At 37.7% G+C, this 23,499-nt stretch overlaps 5 protein-coding genes across 6 annotated transcripts; 4 read left to right on the top strand and 1 right to left on the bottom strand.

The window, feature by feature from the left end:
• Positions 1 to 1,105: 1,105 nt before the first annotated feature.
• LOC114359457 (histidine-rich glycoprotein-like) lies at positions 1,106 to 2,110 on the bottom strand. The gene is made up of 4 exons (XM_028313872.1): positions 2,055 to 2,110; positions 1,717 to 1,941; positions 1,419 to 1,585; positions 1,106 to 1,234 (listed from the first exon to the last, which is right to left on the bottom strand). The coding sequence occupies exons 1-4, from the start codon at positions 2,064 to 2,066 to the stop codon at positions 1,165 to 1,167; spliced, it is 474 nt and encodes a 157-aa protein (XP_028169673.1). The 5' UTR covers positions 2,067 to 2,110; the 3' UTR covers positions 1,106 to 1,164.
• A 3,703-nt stretch (positions 2,111 to 5,813) lies between these two features.
• On the top strand, positions 5,814 to 6,906 carry LOC114359434 (histidine-rich glycoprotein-like). The gene is made up of 4 exons (XM_028313838.1): positions 5,814 to 5,885; positions 6,028 to 6,348; positions 6,449 to 6,615; positions 6,849 to 6,906. The coding sequence occupies exons 1-4, from the start codon at positions 5,871 to 5,873 to the stop codon at positions 6,904 to 6,906; spliced, it is 561 nt and encodes a 186-aa protein (XP_028169639.1). The 5' UTR covers positions 5,814 to 5,870.
• A 2,290-nt stretch (positions 6,907 to 9,196) lies between these two features.
• On the top strand, positions 9,197 to 10,444 carry LOC114359433 (cuticle protein 7-like). The gene is made up of 2 exons (XM_028313837.1): positions 9,197 to 9,253; positions 10,274 to 10,444. The coding sequence occupies exons 1-2, from the start codon at positions 9,197 to 9,199 to the stop codon at positions 10,442 to 10,444; spliced, it is 228 nt and encodes a 75-aa protein (XP_028169638.1).
• A 142-nt stretch (positions 10,445 to 10,586) lies between these two features.
• LOC114359432 (cuticle protein 7-like) lies at positions 10,587 to 11,749 on the top strand. The gene is made up of 3 exons (XM_028313835.1): positions 10,587 to 10,597; positions 10,726 to 11,052; positions 11,710 to 11,749. Exons 1-3 carry the CDS (start codon positions 10,587 to 10,589, stop codon positions 11,747 to 11,749), a joined length of 378 nt encoding a protein of 125 aa, XP_028169636.1.
• Positions 11,750 to 14,063: 2,314 nt separating this feature from the next.
• Positions 14,064 to 22,776, top strand: LOC114359456 (cuticle protein 21-like). 2 transcript variants are annotated; one of them, XM_028313871.1, is made up of 4 exons: positions 14,064 to 14,078; positions 22,040 to 22,267; positions 22,393 to 22,559; positions 22,680 to 22,776. In XM_028313871.1, exons 1-4 carry the CDS (start codon positions 14,067 to 14,069, stop codon positions 22,744 to 22,746), a joined length of 474 nt encoding a protein of 157 aa, XP_028169672.1. In that variant the 5' UTR covers positions 14,064 to 14,066; the 3' UTR covers positions 22,747 to 22,776. The 2 variants fall into 2 exon arrangements, with proteins under 2 accessions (XP_028169672.1, XP_028169671.1); XM_028313870.1 differs by lacking the exon at positions 14,064 to 14,078 and adding an exon at positions 21,887 to 21,952.
• Positions 22,777 to 23,499: the final 723 nt, after the last annotated feature.

Genomic DNA, 23,499 nt, shown 5'->3' with positions numbered 1-23,499 from the left:
TTTTTTTTGTTAAGATTTAGAGGTCGCTACCAGCTGTCAAAATATTTACAAAAAGCTTTGAAGATCTTAAATCATGGTTTCATAAATGTTTTATTTAAGTGTTTATATCACATTTTACGTGCAAATGAACATCGAATAGATAGAATAGACAATCGCTTCTTGTCCCCTTCTCCCCTCAACCCCTTTTCTGTACCGACCATAGTACCGGTACAGAGAGATACTAACAAGTCAACTCTTATATCTTAGAAATAATTGATTTAAATATGTACATTGTACATAATATCTTAGTTCATAGCAACAACAATAATTTTGCAATATTTTTATTTGGCTTTGGCTAAAAATAAATAAATCTAACAAATACAGATTTTGTGTTTTTACTTAAAATTCAAACCTTGGTAGCGACCCCTAAATGTCTATTAAAAATTAAAAAAAAAAAAATGAAAGACTTTCATATGGTATATATTCAAATTACGTGGTGCCCCGCAAAATATAAGAAAAAATTTTTTTTTCGTAGGAATAAGGACCACCCTAATATTCAGCTTACCATGAGGGGTTAAAGGGATTATTTTCGTCGATTCGTATTTACAAATTGCTAATATTCTTCAACGAAATGTTTTTCGCGCACGTGTCTTTCGCTGAAATTAATGTCAAATGTCTTCCGCGTAAGTACTGTGGCGCAAGTGTCCTGCTACGCACTCGTAGATATTGTTCAATGTCCATGAGAAGACAAATTGCATTTTGCACCTAATATAATTTCAAAAATTAAAAGTATGTAAAGTAGTAGTTTATAAGCATACTAAACTTTTTCTAGTATGATTTTTACTATTATCTTTTTTAAGCACTCGCATTTTACTTTATTCTTAAAAAAATAATTAAAAAGTTCAAGTTTTTCAATAAATTGTTAGGGTTACAGTGGTAGGTTTGTTACATTAAAGTGTTTGCGTAGATTATATTGGATAGGCTGCTTAATATGTATCAGTTTTAATAATTATCTAATCAAATAGTATTCGTAAACCAGTGTTAAATAAGGTTTTGCCTAAATGATGGAAGGAGTACATGAAATAAGTACTATATAAATACAATTAACATTTATTTTATTGCACCATAACGTAGTAACAAAACTTAACAGGCAGTGATCTAATATAACAATCATAAGTAACAAAATCAGTGGTGGTGGTGGTGTTCAGGGATGACGTGCTTGGCGTGACCCTCACGCCTCACAATAGCGTTGAATCTGTAATAAGGAAAAACATACTTATACAGAATCTCAGGATACCATGAGTCCGATGGTTTTTCAATCTTCCTATCATACTTAATTATCTTCTCATGACAATGCTCGAGAGTAGAAAGGGATGCAAAATTTAATAATTCTAATTCTCTATATTCGAAAATGTAGAGTAAAATCAGCGTTTATTTACCCGTTGTGTTTGTCAGCGGTGTACTCGACGATGCGCACGGTGCCGTCGGCTTCGTGCAGGCTGTAGACGCCCTTCACCTGGTCGCCCTTGCGGGTCTCGTGGTGGTACTTGTTGTCGTGCGTGTGCGGGTCCTGCACCTTGTACTCGTACGCGTAATGGGGCTCCGCCTGCAACAGAACACACATTAGACTTGACGCACGCTCCCGCTAGCTCGCGGCAACTATAGGGCACGTATTAGACGTAACAAAGGTGTTCCTTACAGAACTTGGAACGTAACGAAATCAGGATAAGCTCTTACGTAGTAGTCAGTGTGGTGCTCCTCGTGGCCGTGGCTCTGCTGTGCCTGGTGGCCGTGGCTCTGTTCCTGGTGGCCGTGGCTCTGCACCTGGTGGCCGTGGCTCTGCGCCTCGTGGCCGTGGCTCTGGTGCAGCACGATGCTCTGCGACGAGTACGCGTGCCCGTGCTCGTGGCCGCCCTGAGGCCGCGCCGCAGCCACGGCAAAGACGAGGGCGAGGCAGGTGGCCTGTGAAATAGTTTCAATGTTTAAGCTCCTGTATGTCACTTTGATATTCGATCACTGACACTTATTTGTTCACTGCAACTACTAAGAACATAGTTGGTAGGTACTTCACTTACTTTTGAGATCATTATTATTGTTTGTTTAGTGAACTTTTTACACCACACTGTGAGACTGTCTGTAGTTTTATGTTAATGTCAGAATTGCAAATTAACTTTTATACCAATATCTTTATCATTTGCGCAAGTTCTGAACTTGATCCGATCGTGACACGAAAGTCCACACCCACAATGTTGAAAAATGAGAAAGTAGTATTTTCTACTACTAGTACTTAATGAGCTGCATAGTAAAAATAAGTGACTTGTGATACTTTGAAAGATTTATTTAAACGTTATATAATTTTTCATTTTAGCGCATCGCAGCAGCCTTGTTAATTTCAGGCTTATCAAGTTGGGCGGGCAGACGGCGCGGAAACCGTTGCTCGTGTGTGCTTCGCTGTGGTTTCGCTCACAGTGAAATGTTACAGTACGTAAACCACATTTAGAATGAAACTAAGAGTGAATATCTTATTGAAAATTGATATATTTGCACCATCACTGAACACCTCGGTTAACATTAAGTACCTATGATTTTACCTATTACCGTAATAAATTGATTGTGTAGTAAAAGTTACGTGTCATCTTATTCCTACCTACCTTGTGTATGATACATAAAAACTTTAAAATTATTCGAAAAATATTTATTGTCCTTAATTTAATTTTACTACCTACCCATAAATATACTATAGTTCTGGTTGCATCAGTCGTTTAATAACATTTTAAATTAATACTATGTCATTATTACATAGTAGCTTTTAGGATCGACTACTGAAATGTAACAACATCCACAAAGGAGAAGTTGCAACTATCATTGAAAATTGTGGGATAATTCGTCCGACAAATGAGAAAATATTTCAAAATAATATACAAAATAATATAGATTGGGTATTAATAAATTTTATCCGATTATCATCCTTATATTAGGTACAGTCACGGAATGAAAAGGTTCGTCAGTTTACAAATTGATTCCTTCAACGAATCGCGAGCACATAATTTACCTTTTGAAACTATGTTACAGAATAATCTCGAGTTAGAGAAAATAATCTTTAACTGTTCGTCAGTAAGGTTCAAAATTATTCAGATCAAAGTTGTTCGACGATTTAACTTGTCAAGAAGATTATTATGATTGATAAACTAAAACCTTTTTGTTGGTTCAACCTGCCATTATCTATTAAATAAAAAAAACTACATTTTAACATTGCACTGACGGATAGAAAAATAAACAAGCAAAACCTTATTCGTTAGCAAACGTCATATTTATTTTAATGTTAGCAGCACTGTTTCTTGCACTGTTATGTTGGCAGGTTTGACTCTTACAGTTCCTAGTGCAAGCGAAAACCGACACTAAGGTGACGAACCTTTTCATTCCGCGACTGTACCTACTTCCTTTCATACTTAGAAATTGCTCCAAATATTCATTCAAACGTAGTAAAAGTATCAAAGAAAAACAAAATAAAATGGCTAGACAATCAAGTCTAGTCCAAGTATGGGTGCAAACAGCAGTAGTAATCAATGAGTAGACCAGACATTAACACCCATAATATTCACAAACGAAACTTGCTTAAGTGAAGTATAAAATCGAACGCACAGCGTTCATAGAGCTCTGTGATTGGTTCGTACGTATGTGACCCTGTGCGTCGACGCACACTATGAGACCTCATAGTAATGTTTATGAATACAGGCGTAAGTTACGCTGTAGTGCGCAGCAGGCTTGAGGACAAAAATAATTTGTTGCATAGACCTTCTAACTTCCAGCGAGTTCAAACCAATAAGGCACCCTGAATAAGAGTGACCTTTCGTTTATATTCACTACAGACACAGTGGCGTCTCCTGAAATAAATAAAAGCGATGGCAGTGTCGAGCATCCTTTGCAAATTGTCAAATTCGCAAATTGTCAAGCGATCGCAATCTGCCAAATTCGCAAATTGTAAAATTCGCATATTCGCATAATGTCAAATACGCAAATTGTCAACTTCGCTAAATGTCAAGTTTTCAAAATGTCCAGTTGTTTAGGTTTAATAATAAAAGTCAAGTAATTAATTGGCAGAACCTTTAATCATTAAAATGTTAAGTTTTTTTGAATATGAAACCATTATTGGACTGGATATTGCGGAAATGCGTTGCAAGAAGACAAGCCCGTCTGTTGCTGAGCAAATATTACAGCTTTGGACATCTTGAAAATCTAATATAGTATAGTTGTTGCAATACACAAAGGCGAGTGGGCTTTACATGTGTCAAATGCGCAAATTGTCAACTTCGCTAAATGTCAAGTTTTCAAAATGTCCAGTTGTTTAGGTTTAATAATAAAAGTCAAGTAATTAATTGGCAGAACCTTTAATCATTAAAATGTTAAGTTTTTTTGAATATGAAACCATTATTGGACTGGATATTGCGGAAATGCGTTGCAAGAAGACAAGCCCGTCTGTTGCTGAGCAAATATTACAGCTTTGGACATCTTGAAAATCTAATATAGTATAGTTGTTGCAATACACAATGTACAATAGTGGCCCGCTACTGTTAGTTTTTCAAAAGTTTTGATAGACATTACACTATCGTTATGTGCATGTACACGTACACACCACAACACACACAAGTAAAGCTCACTCGCCTTCGTGAGTTGCAAGAAGTATACTATTGACGTGGATAGGTTTGGTTGCATTCATACACAATAGTTTTATTTATTTTGTCATGTCTTCGAGGGATATTACTTAAATAGTTGCTGTATGACGGTATAATATTTGTCGTTTCCAAAGATGATAACAATGTAAATACCTAGATAAGGATCATTTTACTTAAGTAAAAAAAACTAAAGTTACAGTGCAAGGGATAATAAGAAACACTGGATATCCTGTTTAGCCTAAAGCAGCTTTAGGCTTTAGCTTGTTTCTTTAATCATTGGGTATTCTCTACCAGTTAAGCTGCTTAACTGGCAGAGAATACCCAATGATCCTACTTAATATTAATATAATATATAATAATAATTATTATAAATGCGAAAGTTTGGATGTCAGGATATCTGGATGTCTGAATGTTTGTTACTCTTTCACGCAAAAATGACTGAACGGATTTTGTTGAAACTTTACAGTATTATTGTTTGTAACCCAGATTAACATATAGGCTATAATTTATGCCGATCAGTGACACTAAATTTCACGCGGGTGAAGCCGCGGGCAAAAGCTATTAAAGAAGAAATAAATCACAATAGTTCCTAAGTGTTGAGCTTTTCTGAAATAAGTTTTCATTTATTCTTAGGAAAATGGACAACGACACTTTCATTTTCTTTTCAATTACACTTTTTCTCCTGAGTCATCGTTTCTGATGAATCATCTCTTATTGTTTGGATTCATCTTTGCAACTATCGAGAATTCACAGGACTTAGGTTTGGATCTCTGCCATCTAGCTTGCCTATCTCTTCTAAGAATACGACACTCACTAACTGCTAGGTGCGAAGTTCGCGGGGTCAACTAGTATTTCAATAAACTCAAATTATGCGCCGATGAAGCAATTAATTAAAACTTAGGCTTAGGATTTTCGATAACGGCCATTTTGCAATGGCTATAACTTGGTCGCATGGTTCAGTCAAGCTTTGCTAATTGATAATTTCATAAAAGCAAATATCGACTTTCATGAAACTTATAGGTACGCATAACTTAAAATTATGGTCGAATGAAAGTAAGTGACCTTCGTGTCCAAAATTTTGGGTAAAAGTAAATAATACCGGCTCCATAATATATTATTTTTACTTGACACTTTGGGATTAAGTTGTATAAATTGGGGACAAATCGCATTGACAGTATCAGTTTAGTTACACTGTTCAGTCCAACAACAACTGCAAAAATGTATTTCGTTAAGGTACTAAATTATTTTATATTAATTTAGTTCAGATCACCATAAATAACCATTGTTTTCATTGTAGATTTATTAATAGTGCTTTATACGTTTCTACACATCTTCCAGCTTTTCAGTTTTCAATAAATCTTCATTTCCATTGCAGGTCATTGCCGTGATCGCCTTTGTAGGTGTTTGCAACGCTGCCCACCATTACTCCACCCAAATAAAGCATGAAGTCAAGCACGAGTACAAACACGAAGCGCCCAAGCATGAAGAGCACAAACATGAAGAGTACAAGCATGAAGAACCGAAGCATGTGGAACACAAGCACGAAGTGAATCACGAGGTGAAGCACGCAGTGAAGCACGAGGAACACAAACAGGAGGCCGAGCACAAGCACTCTCATAAACCAGCCATCTCCTACACCCACATTGAGCGCCACGACGTGCCCTCTCATCCTCCTAAGGACTTCCACAAATACGATGTAAGTTTCATATTTGTATTTTTATGATAGCACCTCATTTTTTGAGATTTTATTTATTGGGTACAAAATTGAACATTATTAACAACATTTTCTATCGCAGGGCCCCGCAAAGTACGAGTTCGACTACAAAGTGCATGATTCCCACACCGGCGACATCAAGCAGCACCACGAGTCCCGCGACGGGCACAAGGTGGAGGGCGCCTACAGCCTGCACGAGCACGACGGCTCCGTGCGCACCGTCAAGTACCACGCTGACAAGAAGACCGGGTAAGACGACAATTCATCAATTTCAGGCGAACGCTTAAACAATGAAGCACGCTGAATATAATTCTTGTATTGATTGAATTTAAGGGAACTATAGTTTTCAAGTTCAAAAAGTTGTTGAATCTATATAGAATAAGAATAATAATAACCTATATAGAATAGAACTTACCTACAATATTCAGATTATGTAAGCAGCAAAAAGCTCTTAGCCAAATCAATATTTATTTTAATTCCAGATTCAACGCTGAAGTGAAGCACACCACCAAACACGTTGAAGAGAAACACCACCACTAAATTGAAAACAATGACGAGCATTTAAAATGATTTTGATGTTATTTGTAATATTTATTTTTGTTATTTAGTTTTGATGATATAATAAAAAACATGAAATAATACACGCTTATTTTTATTAAATGATATTACCATCATAGAAATTACAAAGAACCTGTCAGATCAGGATGAAAGTACTCTATATAATCTATTTCTTACAAATAAAAGACGAATTTTATCAATTTGAATAATAATAAATTTTTAGACAATTTCACACAGCGCCAGCGCCAAAGTAAGCAACTTAATGCTTGTGTTATAGGTGCTAGCTTAACGGATATACTACTTATATACTTTTTTTTAAATACATACATAAACATAGTTATCACCCAGACCCGTTACAGAAGAATTAAAATTCATCATTTCAATTTCTGCCCGGCCGGGAATCGAACCCGGGACCTCTCGGCATAGTAGTCAACGGACTACTAGTGGTTCAGAACGCTGAACCACTACACCAAACGGCCGACAAACTAGTTAGGTAATTACAATACTTTACGGATTGTACCTATTTACGTAGCTAAGTAAACATGTGGGTCGCTCAAGTCTTAGTATAGAGCCTTACTTAATTCATTTGCAGTTATTAAAAGTTTTGATATCAACGTTTCACTAAGGGCTTGTTCCCATGGATCATTCCGTTTTTGCAAGAACTGTTTTTTGCTGGATCCCGTTTAGTAGTAGGTATTCGTGTTTAATACAATTGACGTTCACTCGAACATCCCGTTTACATTGTCTGAATTTGAAATACAAAATGTGTTCACACAACAATCAAAGCAAAACTGAATTACCGTGGGAATGAGCCCTTACATTATACTAATAAATTGCACTCGAAATAACGTAAATTTTTATTTTACTACACGTTATCTAATACAATTAATAGCTATAGGTACCTACAATTCATAGTTCTGTAGGTGCTACTGTTTTATTTTTACATTTGTAGTTTATTTTAAAATTGAGGTCTATTAATTTCAAATACTTAATTATTTTGTAGTTTTACTTAGTTTGTAATGTTTTATAATTTACCAAACTTTACAAATTAATTTTCATGAAACCGAGATAGATTTCGCTTACACTTAAGCATAGCAAGAATTCATTGATTCTGAGTCAAATTAGAATAGTACATAACACAGTACAAATAGTGGACACTATTTACTGTAGTCAACTACATAGACCGAGAGGAGAGATGATAAAGAGGTAAGTTAAATTATGACGAAGTCAATTTCTTTAAGCCTACGACAGTTTATAGAGCTGACCACTTTTCGAATCCGTTGCTCTGTGGCTCTACACAGTGCATAAAGTGGTCAGCTTACTAACTGTCAGTCATAAGTGCAGAGAAAAAGACTAACTTCTGTTACAACTCCACTATGTACCAGTTTTATTCATATCCGTTGGATTGGAGATGATTTTGAATATTTTGAATAAATAATAATAGGAACATATTCATTTAAAACTTTTTACTGTCATTAGTAAAGACTAAATAACAAAAATAAATAAGTTAAAACTACATCGACGTCCATCTAGGTAATTTTGTTCGATTTAGTGATGGTGCTTCTTCTCTTCAACGTGTTTGGTAGAGTGCTTCACTTCGGCGTTGAATCTGAAATTATAACAAAATTGTATTAGATTTTACTAATACTAATTTTATTGAAGACTTTTAATTATTTTCAAATTTACTGTCTTTATGTCAGTGTAATCTTTTGAGGATGCTGGGTTAATACAGGATTAAAAAAATAATTATTCCATTGTCACCAAAACATCCCACTACTACAAATTCTAGTACAGTTACGAGAGTACAATATATTGTTTTGTTTCAGCTTTCGCCTGTAAGTCATGATTATTAGCTTATCGTCTTACCCGGTCTTCTTGTCGGCGTGGTACTTGACGGTGCGCACGGAGCCGTCGTGCTCGTGCAGGCTGTAGGCGCCCTCCACCTTGTGCCCGTCGCGGGACTCGTGGTGCTGCTTGATGTCGCCGGTGTGGGCGTCGTGCACCTTGCAATTTTACAATTCCAGTATTGGGAAATTACGAGACTATCTAACGCCCGTATTTACAAACCATGCTTGTATAAGTGAAGCAGCAAATCAAACTCACAGTGTTGAATAGAGCTCTGTGATTGGTTTGTGTGTCACCCTGTGCGCACTGTAAGACCTCATAGTAATGTTTGTGAATACGGGCGTCAGATAGAATGTAATCTTTACATTCTGTATCCAATTCTTTAATAATCTTGTAGACCTTACTTGCCGCATCTCTCGCTGTCGCGATGGCGCGCCCACAAGAAGGCCACGGCCACGAACACGACCACCACGTTGGCCATTATGTAAGTATCTCGTTTATTATTTTTATCTAATAAATCCATCGGTTTGTGTTAAAAGAAGAGTCAACAATTAGTGAGCAGAGTGGGGTAAATAAATCGATGAAATAAAAACAAGACTCCAGCTATTTCTATGTACTATAGCGTAAAGCAACAAGAGTTGTTTGTACCACTGAGAGTTAAAAAGTTACCGTGTTTTTTTAAGTTAGGGTCGTACGTTTATTTGTTCTTAGTATTTATCCTAATATCCTAATCCTAATCCTAATATCCTTATCCTAATATCCTAATATCCTAATCCTAATCCTATCCTAATATCCTAATCTAAATATATAAAAGGAGAAACTGACTGACTGACTGACAGATCAACGCACAGCCTAAATGGCTAAACGTAGGCACTTGAAATTTGGAAGGGACGTAGCTTAGGTACCGTAGAGGTGCACTAAGAAATGAATTTCCGGAATTCCCACGGGAACGGGAATTAGCGGGAAAAACGGGATTCACGCGTACGAAGTCGCGGGCGGCCGCTAGTAATATTATAAATGCGAAAGTAACTCTGTCTGTCTGTCTGTCTGTCTGTTACGCTTTCCCGCTTAAACCTCGCAACCGATTTTGATGAAATTTGGCATAGAGATAGTTTGAGTCCCGGGAAAGAACATAGGATAATTTTTATCCCGGTTTTTGAAACAGGGACGCGCGCGATAAAGTTTTTCTGTGACAGACAAAATTCCACGCGGGCGAAGCCGCGGGCGGAAAGCTAGTAGGGTATAATTTGGTGTCAGATTTATAAGTAAAGGCAAAACTTTGCAATTAACATTTTCAACGAGAAATACTTTTTCAGTTGCGCCATTAAGAATGCAGGAAATGAAACTAATATATTTGCCTCTTTCTGCGTTATACAGACTACAGCATTTCAGCCATTTTTATTGCAAAATAGCACTTATTACTAAGATGCCACATAGTTTAGCTTGATTTGCTGTCGTATGTACCTTGCTCTGTCAGTGTTTTACGTAGTTCTTTCCTTCACAGACGCATCCCAAATACACATACGAGTACAAAGTGGTGGACCCTCACACGGGAGACAGCAAGTTCCAGCACGAGACCCGTGATGGTGACACCGTGAGTGGAGTCTACTACCTCCACGACGCCGACGGCAAAACTCGTATCGTTGAGTACACCGCCGACCCTCACAATGGGTAAGTATTATTACTCTATGAACGGATCTCTAAGCCATTACAGCCCAACAGTGAAGGGGTCAAACTGGCGCATTCTAAGTACACATACGAGTACAAAGTGGTGGACCCTCACACGGGAGACAGCAAGTTCCAGCACGAGACCCGTGATGGTGACACCGTGAGTGGCGTCTACTACCTCCACGACGCCGACGGCAAAACTCGCATTGTTGAGTACACCGCCGACCCTCACAATGGGTAAGTATTATTACTCTATGAACGTATCTCTTAGCCATTACAGCCCAACAGTGAAGGGGTCAGACTGGCGCATTCTAAGTACACATATGAGTACAAAGTGGTGGACCCCTACACGGGAGACAGCAAGTTCCAGCACGAGATCCGCGATGGAGACACCGTGAGTGGCGTCTACTACCTCCACGACGCCACGAATAGTGAAGGGGTCGGATTGGCGCATTCTAAGTACACATACGAGTTCAAAGTGGTGGACCCTCACACGGGAGACAGCAAGTTCCAGCACGAGACCCGTGATGGTGACACCGTGAGTGGCGTCTACCACCTCCACGACGCTGACGGCAAAACACGGATCGTTGAGTACACCGCCGACCCTCACAATGGGTAAGTATTAAAATGGTGCGTCCAGACTAGGCGCACGGGCTCGTGTAAAAAAAATGTTGAATATCTATCTTCTATCTAAATATATAAAAGGAGAAACTGACTGACTGACTGACAGATCAACGCACAGCCTAAACGGCTAAACGTAGGCACTTGAAATTTAGAAAGGACGTAGCTTAGGTACCGTAGAGGTGCACTAAGAAAGGAATTCCCGAAACTCCCACGGGAACGGGAATTAGCGGGAAAATCCTTTTGTATGAAAAATCTAAACCGCTTAAGTTAGACGCTTGAAATTTGGTATGCAGGTACCTTAGTAAACTTAAAGCTTAGTTACAACAGGATATTGCAAAATTCCCACGGGAACGGGAGTTAGCGGGAAAAAACATTTGTATGAAAAAATCTAAACCGCGTAAGATAGATGAAGGGGGTAAAACGGAATCCACGCGTACGAAGTCGCGGGCGGCCGCTAGTGGTGTCTTAAAAATAGGACAGTGGGGAGGAATGGGATAAAAGAGACTTAAAATGGAAAAGGAATAAAGGATTATATTCTACTTAAGTAATATTGACGGTTCTATGGAAGGTCAAAGGTTAAAGGTTCTACATTGGTGTCAGAAACTCTATCACTTTTCTTTATTTTTAATTTTTCTTTTCTTTTTACAGATTCAACGCCGTGGTCAAACGCGAAGAAGATCACCACTAGCCTAGTATTAGAACTATTGAATTGTGATTAAAATTAAGTATTTGTTAAGTTTGTAAATATACTAGTACCTAGCTAATATCTGTGTTATAATTGTATTTAATTTATATAAATAAATCATAAGAAAATACAAGCACTCATCGTTATTATTTAATATTAAAGGTAAAACACTCCTACGACATCCCAACTTAATATTTAAAATATAATTAGGTACCTAAAACGGTGCAGCTTTGTTCGAAGTAGGAATGTCACTATCATTACTATGATCTGATAAATACGAGTATAATTTGCTGAATTACTATATATTCATCTAACGTCGACCATTACGAGTGTGTTTATTTATTTAAAAAATAAATAATAATAATTTCAAACACAAATACATAATCTAAATAAGGCACTATGCTTTATTTAATAATAAGTAATTATTCTTTTATGATTTTCTGCAGCACCGGTGTCTCAAATGAATAAAAAGGTTTTACAACACAATCGACGTGAACTGTAATTTTGCCCAACTTAGGTCACGCGAGCAGTTAACTTCGAAAGGGAACTTTACGAATGCCGCAGCTTCAGCCTTGCTATTGATCTCGCCGCCAAGCCTCAAGTTTTTGATGAACGTTTTCAGCACAGCTATGTATTTCGTGACCAGAGGTGTAACTAAGTAGGTAAGTAAAACGACAGTAAAAATATTATGTCGTCATAAAATATAATTTTAGTGAAAAAAAAAACTGATTTCTTACACAACTTTAGTTTTACCGAACTTTTAACAAACATCAAAAATCTGTCAAACCCCATACAAAAATCGCCAGCTATGATTAGTTACTGTTCAAGTAAGATGATGCAACTCACCCTAGAATGTACTGGCAACCTTTAGTGGTAACAATAAAGTCTACTAAAATCAAGAAAAAAATATATTAAGATAAAATAAAACCAACTAAAATAAAGTTCAACTGAAGAGTTCGATTCTTCAAAATGTTACAAATTGTTTTTTTAAAACCACATCTAAATCTGTTTAGCCAAACTTATAATAGACTAATAAATAGGCGTCAAACTGAGAACCTCCTTCTGTTCAAAAACTCTGGGGAATCAGCGAAAACAAATTAACCTTTTGTACTTCTTACATGCGAAAGTGAATGCGTCTTGTTTAGTTTTTTTGTATGGTTTTCTTTTTAAATTAGGTAGGTATATCAAGAATTCTGCGTGAGGTTTCTGCATAGTGCCACATTTTTACTAAAACTCAAGGGTAGTGCGAAGATATGATCATCAATAAAGCTAAAGTTACTAGATAAGTAGGTACTTACAACAACAGATACTCTGGATTTAAGCGGCTTTTTATTTGTCAACCTTAAGGTCTACAATTATAAAGGTATTGAAAAGATGGCACCGAGTTATTAAATTTTTAGCGTTAAGAGTCGCATCTCATACTAATTTGAAAATTATAAATAACTTCAAAACTTCGACGGGTTCATCCAGTGTCTAAGTAGCTCAGTTGGAAGAGCAGTCGCCCGGCAAGCGGAAGGTCGTGGGTTCAATTCCCGCCTTAGGCAGTTCGATTTTTTCAAGTTATTTATAATTTTCAAAAAAGATGACACCGACTCAGTCAGCTTTATTCAGTTACCCATTTTAACAAGGTTTAGATAATCGGCTACACTTTTAAGCACTCCTTGAAATCACGGGCCTCTTCTTCTGAACTTTGGCGCCCTTTACCTATATCTTTCAATTTTCATTATTTTGAAAAAGTTGAAATAAGAGTCGAGTATTTTTTGATATAACTTATTTGATGGACTAAGTCAAACTCTTGCTTTTTTTACCCAGGAAACATCCCTATTGCATTGGTAAAATGAAATTGTTAATTTAACCTTTTTTGAGACAAATAAATACTCTCTATCTATCTAAAGTGAAACGGGTAAAAGGATGTTTATCATAGCCGGGTCGTTGATTATTAGGCCAGTAGTATAAATTTTCAGGGTAACTTTGAACAGTAAAAAATTAATGCATAACGTAGGTAGGTACATTTAAAAATTTCAAAGTTACCCAAAGTTAACGTTATGATAATAATGTTTGTAAGGTAATACTTAAGTCAAAAGAGAGCTTACACTTGCAGCGATTAAGTATGTAACTTGATTTTCAAGGACATATTCACACTTACATGTCCACAAATCAGTCCATAAAACCGGTTTAACCTCTGTCAAACCACTTTCTTGTCTTAACAAAATTATTGGTAACGAATTTCGTTTTCGAACTATAAAAGAAACGCAAATAAACAAATCATTATCATTTAGCTTACAGCTTTTGTTGAGTTAACAACACAAAGAAAAAAAACATGTACTCCAAGGTAATTAGCAATAATAAGTGTATCTTTCTCAATTAGTTAAACTAACTTACCTACAGATTGGTTCTTTCTTTAATTTTCGTTTGTAAGCTACACAGTTAACTTTCCTGGAAAACCTGGCAGTACAGTTTCAGCTTTTAACTCTATAATACACAATAGATTTAAAAAGAAGTTTGAGTAAAAAATAAGTTTTGAAAGTAGTGGCCTTAAAATTACGACCCCAATCTGAAAAAAACATTTGTCGCAGATCGTCATCGTTGCGGCAGCCCTTGCCATCGCTGCGGCGCGGCCTCAGGGCGGGCACGAGCACGGGCACGCGTACTCCTCGCAGAGCATCGTGCTGCACCAGAGCCACGGCCACGAGGCGCAGAGCCATGGCCACCAGGAGCAAAGTCACGGCCACCAGGCACAGAGCCACGGCCACCAAGCGCAGCAGAGCCATGGCCACGAGGAGCACCACGTCGACTACTACGTAAGAGCTTTTCCAGATAAACACGCGATTGTCAAATACTAGAATCTCATACATTCCGTCCATATGGACATGCGCACTTTGCGATTCATGTGTAAAACGCTTGCTACTTTCGCCTCGACTCGCGCATTCGCTATTGCGTCCAGTATAACGTATGTCCTGTTGCAGGCGGAGCCCCACTACTCCTACGAGTACAAGGTGCAGGACCCGCACACGCACGACAACAAGTACCACCACGAGACCCGCAAGGGCGACCAGGTGAAGGGCGTCTACAGCCTGCACGAAGCCGACGGCACCGTGCGCATCGTCGAGTACACCGCTGACAAACACAGTGGGTAAGTAAAATATTTCACTCAAAAGAATTTTGTTGATAGAATCTAAGAACCAATATAGGTACCAATTAATGTCGAATCTCTTCAATTTACACCGCCAGTCCATGAACGTAATTAGTGGACATGAGCTGACAATTTACCTCACGGAAAAAAAAATGATTTTATCAATTCAAATTGTCTTTCTTTTACAGATTCAACGCCATCGTGAAGCACGAAGGCCACGCCCAACACATCGTCCCCGAGCACCACCACTCGCACCATTAAATAACTACCTCTCGATCTGTGATACTAGATGTTGATTCTTGATAATGTTTTTGTTAAGTTTTGTAAATATAGTATATCAATGTCCATAACTGATAACTTTTAATTTCCTATCATTACCTCCATTCATCCTGTAAAATACTTAATAACAAACCTACCTTCCAGTCTGTTCGATGGAATCTTAATGAGTGGAAGCTGCTAAAGACTGTTCTTTCTGAAAGCCAACACTTAAATTCATATCGTCATCGGTTACATTAATTCGTCTACCTTTATTCTGAAAATATAATGTTTCAATACGTAGAGTAGTTAATTAACTAACGAAATCGAAGTAAAGAGATTTGTAAACAAAGAAACGTTGTTAATGGCGATGGCATATTATAGGTCTTAGAACTAATGGCAGAAAGGCAGAAATATTTTCAAAAAGGGCCACGTAGGGGGGAATCGAAGTAAGTAGGATCGAAAGGGGCCAAGGCCACGTTCAACCACAAGGTGGACCGATAAAATCTCTCAAAAGTTGCAGAGGTTCGAACCCGCGTCAATCTAAAACTGAAAACTGAAAATAATATTGACACATTTTTAATAAAAGATAAAAGTTATTGAATAAAGAGTCTCCATCCGAGAAACGCGGGTTCGAACCCCGTTGCCGCTTGACTATTGTAGTGAAACCACTCGTTACGTAACGCATGCATAGATAATGTTTAGCTTTCCATGAGGGTTGTTCTTAAAAAAAAAGGCTTTTATGAGTACCTACTTAGGCTCCGTCCCTCTCTTTTAAATTGAGATGTATCTAAATGTAATGGTAATCTTTGCATTTAACGAACCTATTTATCACAAAAAAATATAATTATAACGATTAGGTACTTACCTAAGTAGGTAAATAATATAGCACATAGCTCGCCGTTGGGGTAGAAATGTTTCAAGTGGCGACCACACACTGAAAGATGATAAGTAGGCTAAGCAGTGAAGGACCCCGTTGTGAAAGTCCTCAAAATACGAATGAAAATAAAAACTGCAACGCATGGCTTACTTCGGATTTACGTGGCTGTTAATATGTAAACCTTCCTCCTAAATCACTCTATCTATTGCTGAAAACTACAGTAAAATCTTTTGCGAAGTTTAAAAGATCTAAGCGTAAAGTCAGCGGAAAAAATATCCGAGGAAGGTACTGCAAGAAAGGATTTTTTCCTGGCGGCTTGGTGACTGGAATTGAACCGCCACCGGTGCAGACTGAGAAGATGGTGAATAGTCTGCACGTGAAAAAGAGGTTGTCCGGCTTGCAGAAATTTATATAAGTTACCGTTCCTTGTGTGAAATTAGAAAATGTAAATAAAACAGCTCCCTCTCAATTGACACAATTTATTTTTATCTCGTATGCTCCTATATAGTTAACAATTACGATATTATAATAACTACTGCAATAGTGCCAATCTCAAGGGATTCAGGGTCGTTAATTAGGTTCGGTTTGGTGAATATTATTGCCACTACAAATTTCTTAAAACTCAGCCTAAATATTAAAAGACTCTACTAGTTAAGATAACTGCGCGATGTCAGGTCGGAAAGACTCCTACTTGAAGGATGGAAAAGCGGGTACCTTGGAAGCCATGCGGTTACAAGCCGTTACCCTGAACATTCCTCTCTTCTTCCGGGGTCCAACGGGTCTCGCACACTTTTAGGCTACAAGCAGCGTCCTCCACGGCCTCAAGCGCGAAAACAGGATAATTTAGATCGAACTTCACTTGGTAAGTTCGTTTGATCATTGTAAAATACTTAATAACAAACCTACCTTCCAGTCTGTTCGATGGAATCTTAATGAGTGGAAGCTGCTAAAGACTGTTCTTTCTGAAAGCCAACACTTAAATTCATATCGTCATCGGTTACATTAATTCGTCTACCTTTATCCTGAAAATACAATGTTTCAATACGTAGAGTAGTTAATTAACTAACGAAATCGAAGTAAAGAGATTTGTAAACAAAGAAACGTTGTTAATGGCGATGGCATATTATTATAGGTCTTAGAACTGATGGCAGAAAGGCAGAAATATTTTCAAAAAGGGCCACGTAGGGGGGAATCGAAGTAAGTAGGATCGAAAGGGGCCAAGGCCACGTTCAACCACAAGGTGGACCGATAAAATCTCTCAAAAGTTGCAGAGGTTCGAACCCGCGTCAATCTGAAACTGAAAACTGAAAATAATGTTGACACATTTTTAATAAAAGTTATTGAATAAAGAGTCTCCATCCGAGGAACGCGGGTTCGAACCCCGCTGCCGCTTGACTATTGTAGTGAAACCACTCGTTACGTAACACATGCATAATGTTTAGCTTTCCATGGTGTTGTTCTTAAAAAAAAGGCTTTTATGGGTACCTACTTAGGCTCCGTCCCTCTCTTTTAAATTGAGATGTATCTAAATATAATGGAAATCTTTGCATTTAACGAACCTATTTAGACAGAAATTATAATTATAACGATTAGGAACCTAAGTAGGTAAATAAAGCACATAGCTCGCCGTTGGGGTAGAATTGTTTCAAGTGGGGACCAGACACTGAAAGACGATAAGTAGGTAGGACTACCTGACGATGGACGACGAAATGATGAAGATGATTGCAGCAGTGAAGGACCCCATTGTGAATACGAATAAAAATAACTGCAACGCATGACTTATGAAAACTTATAAGATATTATCGACCTACTTCAGATTTACGTGGATGTTATGTATAATAAACCTTCCTCCTGAATCACTCTATCTATTGCTGAAAACTCCAATAAAATATTTGCGAAGTTTAAAAGATCTAAGCAAAACATCAGCGGACTACACTCGACATCAAATAAATCGCACCTCCCGCGACAAGCATTTTCAAACGTATGCTTCCCCACTTCCCACCAATATTAGCACCATTTAAAAGCCTAGTTCTAACCTTCATTGCATTAAAGGAAAGGTTTTTACCCCAAAAATGTGTCTTTAGAAGGATCCAGAGTCACTTCTTCAAAAAATAGGTAGTTACGCTAGAGCCAACTTTTATGGCTATAAAACTGTTAAGTTGGGATTAATCGCTATCCATCTGTTAAAGAGGACACGTGAGATCATTATTTGGTTTTATAACCATAAAAATTGGTCTAATTGATCCCATAGGTGGGCCCAAAGTGAGGTATTTTTTCAAGTCACATTTATGGTATATGTTAATCATTTATTAAGAAATTAAATGTGTTTTTCTTTAAGGATATTTATTGGGCTTTCAAATAACACCAATATTGTTGGGGCACCATTATTGTGTCAGAAGAAAATCGTTAAAGTTCAGCTCCACGTCTGCCTTCTAGCTCATCCGTTGCAAGATGGGCTTGCCTCCACGCCAGAAACCAGACTCTCATGATTAAAACCTGACCAGTTATGGTCAAGAACAGCTCACGCCATATGAATCAGTATTTTATGCCGGACACTGCTAATTTATTTTTTTGCAAACAAACTAACTTAATTAAAATTATGACGCATTTTTTTTGGAGAAGGACAACTCATTGCTTTCGAAATAATTTTAAATTATATTGATATATTAAAAGGAAAATGCTACATCAACCATTTTGTTCCGGAAAATGGCTAACGGACACACCATATGAATCAGAGAATCACACTTCAAATATTTTTATTTTGTATAAAGACAGCAATTATGTCAAAAATGTAATTTGCGCCAGATAGGGCTATAGTTAAGCTATACGAAAAAAAATATTGCATGCCATTTTCTTAGTTGGTTACAGAACTATACCCAAAGACATCGAAAATTTTGCCTCCGAAGAAATACCCTCTGTCCGTCCGTATGTCACAGCCATTTTTTTCCGAAACTATAAGAGCTATACTGTTGAAACTTGGTAGGTAGATAGTAGGTAGGTAGTACTCGGTATTCTGTGTAATTTTTTTTCATCAAACACATACGTGTTGGTTATCTATGGATAGGTCTTCAAAAATGATATCGAGGTTTCTAAAACATTTTTTTTCTAAACCGAATAGTTTGCGTGACAGACGCTTCCAAATTGGAAAAAAATTGCCCCCCCCCCTAACTTCTAAAATAAGAAAATGAAAAATCTAAAAAAAAAAGTGATGTACATAAAAACATTACTATAAAAACTACCAACGAAAATTGTTTTGAACGAGATCTAGTAAGTAGTTTTTTTTTAGTACCTCGTAAATCGTAAACCGCTTATTACCGCGTAATCTTTCATACAAATAACTTAAATTAAAAAATAATAATTTCCTAAATCTATGGTACGGAACCCTTTGTGCGTGAGTCCGACACGCACTTGGCCGGTTTTTTATTTTGGTAGAACGAAAAAATCTATTTTTAGTCGATTGTTGCGATTCAGATTTAAATAAAATTTGAATAAATAATTATTGAAATTCGTTTGTTTTAAAAACATAATCTACAGCCCACGCATTTATTATTCTACATTTAAACTCTCTCTTCTCTTTAAGACTTGGAACCGTTAATTAAAGGTGTTGAAGGTTGTNATGTTGAGTATATGTGTAGGTACCTACGCTGTAATAGCTACTTACCTAGACTACTTTATAACTGCGGATTATCAAGACGCTTCTAACAATGACTTAATTTTACAAATTATGATTATTATAGTAGTTTAGATTAGAAGTAGAAGTGGGCATTGCGTGATTTATCGAGGGTTTTTTAAAACATAAATGTGAAAGGTTGTTAACTTCGCCGACCATTGAATTAGGATCTACCTACATGGGTGTCGAGATCAAGATTTCACTTGGCTATTTTTACGTACTCCTTAATGGGTAAAAAAGAATTGAAATCAGAAAGCCGAGTTTAAAAAAATGATTTTCTGAGATTATTCAGCTAAAAAGATGACTAAAAGAAGCCGTAATTAATCGACGCTTCATATTGAACTATTTTCTCAGTCTATCTCAGTGTTTCAGAACCAAACTATTATGCTCGAATTCGCAGATTCAATCCAACAATTGCGTTGTGTGTTATAATAACATTAGATGGATGTTTATAGTCTTAAGTCATGGTGACCATTTGTGCCTAGCACTGGATCATAAATATCGCATGTTGCGAAGGGACGACCCCAAATAAAATGGGAATGGGCCAGGCTAAGAAGACTGGATCATCTATACTAATACTAATACTAATACTAATACTAANAAAAAATAGAATAATCACAATAAAAACATTAGGAAATGTTTCAATAAAATATATTTGAATTGACTGAGCAAAAAGCGCCATCTATTGCAAATTAATTCTAAATCACGCCAATAGATGTCGCTAGTGGTATCCTAAATCCAAATATCGAGAAGAAATATCAATTTGTGAAAACAGCCAAAATTGCAACGCTACAGTACCTACGCTATAATAGCTACCTAGACTACTATAAAACTGCGGATTATCAAGACGGGGTCGACTTTCCCAATCATGCACCGTCCATTTGATTCTATCTTGAACGCATAAAATAATTCGGCATAGTTAAATAAATTATTTACATAACTTATCAATGAAAATTATGTACAAAGCCTGTTTGAAAGAACTCGCTGAGTGTCAAGTCACGGTGGTACAAACTCTAATAAGATGGATGATATCTTCGAAAATATGCGTGTAGGAACACAAAATTAAATGTTCTTAAGACGTCGCAGCGTGGGACGTCCACCCACAAGGTGGACCGACGACCTGATAAAGGTAGCGGGAAGGCGCTGGATGCAGGCCGCTACCAACCGTGCGATGTGGAAGTCATTGGGGGAGGCCTATGTTCAGCAGTGGACGTCCTGTGGCTGAAATGATGATGATGATGATGAAGACATTTTGACTAGTTTTTATTCAAAGGATAACTTTTAAAGTTACGAGAAATTACAAGGAACACGTATAGAAATTTTCAATACTTAACGCCCATATTCACAAACGATGCTTGCTTAAATGAAGCAGCACATCGAACCCACAGCGTTAAATAAAGCTCTGTGATTGGTTCGTGTCACCCTGTGCGTCCACGCGCACTGTGAGACCTCATAGTAATGTTTGTGAATGCGAGCGTAAAGGTTTCACCGCTAACACACAACCCGGCCGAGTCCGCCGGGCCCGGCTGGGTTGGCGACGAATGCGACCGGGCCCAGCCGGGTTGAGAAACATACCGGGTTGCAATCTCTGGCACTGAGTGATTGATTGGGGGTTTTTTAACATAAATGTTCAAGATTTCACTTGGTTATTTTTTACGTACTCATAAAATGGGTAAAATAGAAATGAAATCAGAAAACTGAGTATAAAAAAATAAAAAGTAGAGAAAACATGATGTCTAAAAGAAGCAGCAGTTAATGTTATAGTTACGGTCAAAGTTAGGTGGTGCAACTCAAACCTAGACTCAGAAAAAAACTATCATGCTATAATTCGTAGATTCAATCCAACATTTGCGTTGTGTGTCATAATAACATTAGAAGAATGTTTAATGACTATTTTGTGCCCAGCACTAAATCATAATTATCAAAATGTTTAAATAAACAACTTGAAAAAATCTAACTGCCTAAGGCGGGAATCGAAGCCACGACCTTCAGCTAATCTAATATCTAATTCATACAAGTACAATAAAAGAAATGTCACTTTGTTACAAATTACATAAACGAATTTTTAAATCCGTGTCAAGGACGCCGTTCGCAGCCATATACTCGAAACAGGTTTAACCACTGTCATGACCACTTTCTTATGAAAGCATATCAGTGGCAAATAATGTTTTTGTAGTATAAAAGAACATGAATTAAATCAGCATTATCATTCAACTTACAACTTCTGTTGTGTCAACAGCAAAAACTAAAGAAAACATGTACTCAAAGGTAGTTAGCAAAAAGTATTATAATTTAAAATAACTGAACTTTGAGAAGTTGAATTTGCGATTCTAATCAAATATGCGTTTTCTTTAGATCGTCATCGTAGCAGCAGCTCTTGCCGTGGCTGCGGCGCGGCCTCAGGGCGGCCACGAGCACGGGCACGCGTACTCCTCGCAGAGCATCGTGCTGCACCAGAGCCACGGCCACGAGGCGCAGAGCCACGGCCACCAGGCGCAGAGCCACGGCCACCAGGCGCAGAGCCACGGCCATCAGCAGCCCGCGCACCACGCTCACCAGGAAGAACACCACGCCGACTACTATGTAAGAGCTTGTCCAGATTGACATGCGTAGCTACACATACCTAGATACCTAAAGGCACATAAGTAGGTACTATACGTGCCATAATTTCCGCGAGTATAAGCAGTATAACGCATGTCCTGTTGCAGGCGGAGCCCCACTACTCCTACGAGTACAAGGTGCAGGACCCGCACACGCACGACAATAAGTACCACCACGAGACCCGCAAGGGCGACCAGGTGAAGGGCGTCTACAGCCTGCACGAAGCCGACGGCTCCGTGCGCATCGTCGAGTACACCGCCGACAAACACAATGGGTAAGTCTTTTACATTGGAAGAGTTTTGTCATATCTATAGGTGTGAAGTCAGTTCTGTTAATGGATATTCTATGACCCTCTAAAATGCCAGTGTGATCTAATATTGTCGTTCCTTTACAGATTCAACGCCATCGTGAAGCACGAAGGCCACGTCCAGCACATCGTCCCCGAGCACCACCACCATTAAATAACTACCTCTTTGCTGTGATACTAGCTGTTGACTCTTGATAATGTTTTGTTAAGTTTTGTAAATATAGTAAAACAAATTCTATAAAATAATTATCAATACTTTTAATTTTCCTGACCCAAAACTTCCTAACTGTATGCACTCATAGCGCTTTGAACTTTAAACCTAAATTTTTCAATTATCTCGTAACCTTACTTATTTTTGAAGAAAAGTTAAATAAATAAGATTTTCAATTTTTCTGGACGAGTACGGGTTAAGATGCAGCATGAGGCAGAGGGATCTGACTTTACCGAAGGTTTTCAACTTGTACTAGAACATTATGATCACATCGTTGCCCTCAGCATCACGTGTGTCAGCTGAGTACATTTGGTTTTTATCAACATCCATGAGACAACATGGTGTTGGAGTGGGTATAAATATTGTCTCCAACGATGAGGGAACTCAGAAAAGTGAGGTGCCAAACTGCAGAAAATGGCGGAGGAAATACATGATTATGCATGAATTATATTTTGTGTTTCTATTATTATTCAGGCAGTTATAGATCTGCACAGTATTAATTGCACCACCGCTATATTATACATAGTTTATTGTCTTTACAATGCAAATGGGTAAAGAATACACACACATGCGTGCGTCAATGCTCGCTCGTGATTGTCCTGTCGATTAGATATCTCAAGAGGTGTAGTCGAGCGTGTTTTGTTTTCGATGCAAACTCGCGGAAATGAACAGTCCTGCTACAGGCAAATGTCTAGG

The sequence above is a fragment of the Ostrinia furnacalis genome, unplaced genomic scaffold (assembly GCF_004193835.3).
Source record: "Ostrinia furnacalis isolate ACB-3 unplaced genomic scaffold, ASM419383v2 OfSCF4391, whole genome shotgun sequence".
NCBI classification, from domain to species: domain Eukaryota; kingdom Metazoa; phylum Arthropoda; class Insecta; order Lepidoptera; family Crambidae; genus Ostrinia; species Ostrinia furnacalis.
This window is presented reverse-complemented; position numbering and strand designations above follow the sequence as displayed.

Excerpts from the sequence above, each read along its gene's own strand:
- LOC114359457 (XM_028313872.1), bottom strand. Across the intron at positions 1,586-1,716 it reads AGCACCACACTGACTACTAC|GCGGAGCCCCATTACGCGTA; the intron begins GTAAGAGCTTAT and ends GTTCTGTTGCAG. Across the intron at positions 1,235-1,418 it reads ACCGCTGACAAACACAACGG|ATTCAACGCTATTGTGAGGC; the intron begins GTAAATAAACGC and ends TCCTTATTACAG.
- LOC114359434 (XM_028313838.1), top strand. Across the intron at positions 6,349-6,448 it reads AGGACTTCCACAAATACGAT|GGCCCCGCAAAGTACGAGTT; the intron begins GTAAGTTTCATA and ends TTTCTATCGCAG. Across the intron at positions 6,616-6,848 it reads CACGCTGACAAGAAGACCGG|ATTCAACGCTGAAGTGAAGC; the intron begins GTAAGACGACAA and ends TTTTAATTCCAG.
- LOC114359433 (XM_028313837.1), top strand. The coding sequence starts at position 9,197 with ATGGCGCGCCCACAAGAAGGCCACGGCCACGAACACGACCACCACGTT. Across the intron at positions 9,254-10,273 it reads ACCACCACGTTGGCCATTAT|ACGCATCCCAAATACACATA; the intron begins GTAAGTATCTCG and ends TTTCCTTCACAG.
- LOC114359432 (XM_028313835.1), top strand. Across the intron at positions 11,053-11,709 it reads ACCGCCGACCCTCACAATGG|ATTCAACGCCGTGGTCAAAC; the intron begins GTAAGTATTAAA and ends TTCTTTTTACAG.
- LOC114359456 (XM_028313871.1), top strand. Across the intron at positions 22,268-22,392 it reads AACACCACGCCGACTACTAT|GCGGAGCCCCACTACTCCTA; the intron begins GTAAGAGCTTGT and ends GTCCTGTTGCAG. Across the intron at positions 22,560-22,679 it reads ACCGCCGACAAACACAATGG|ATTCAACGCCATCGTGAAGC; the intron begins GTAAGTCTTTTA and ends GTTCCTTTACAG.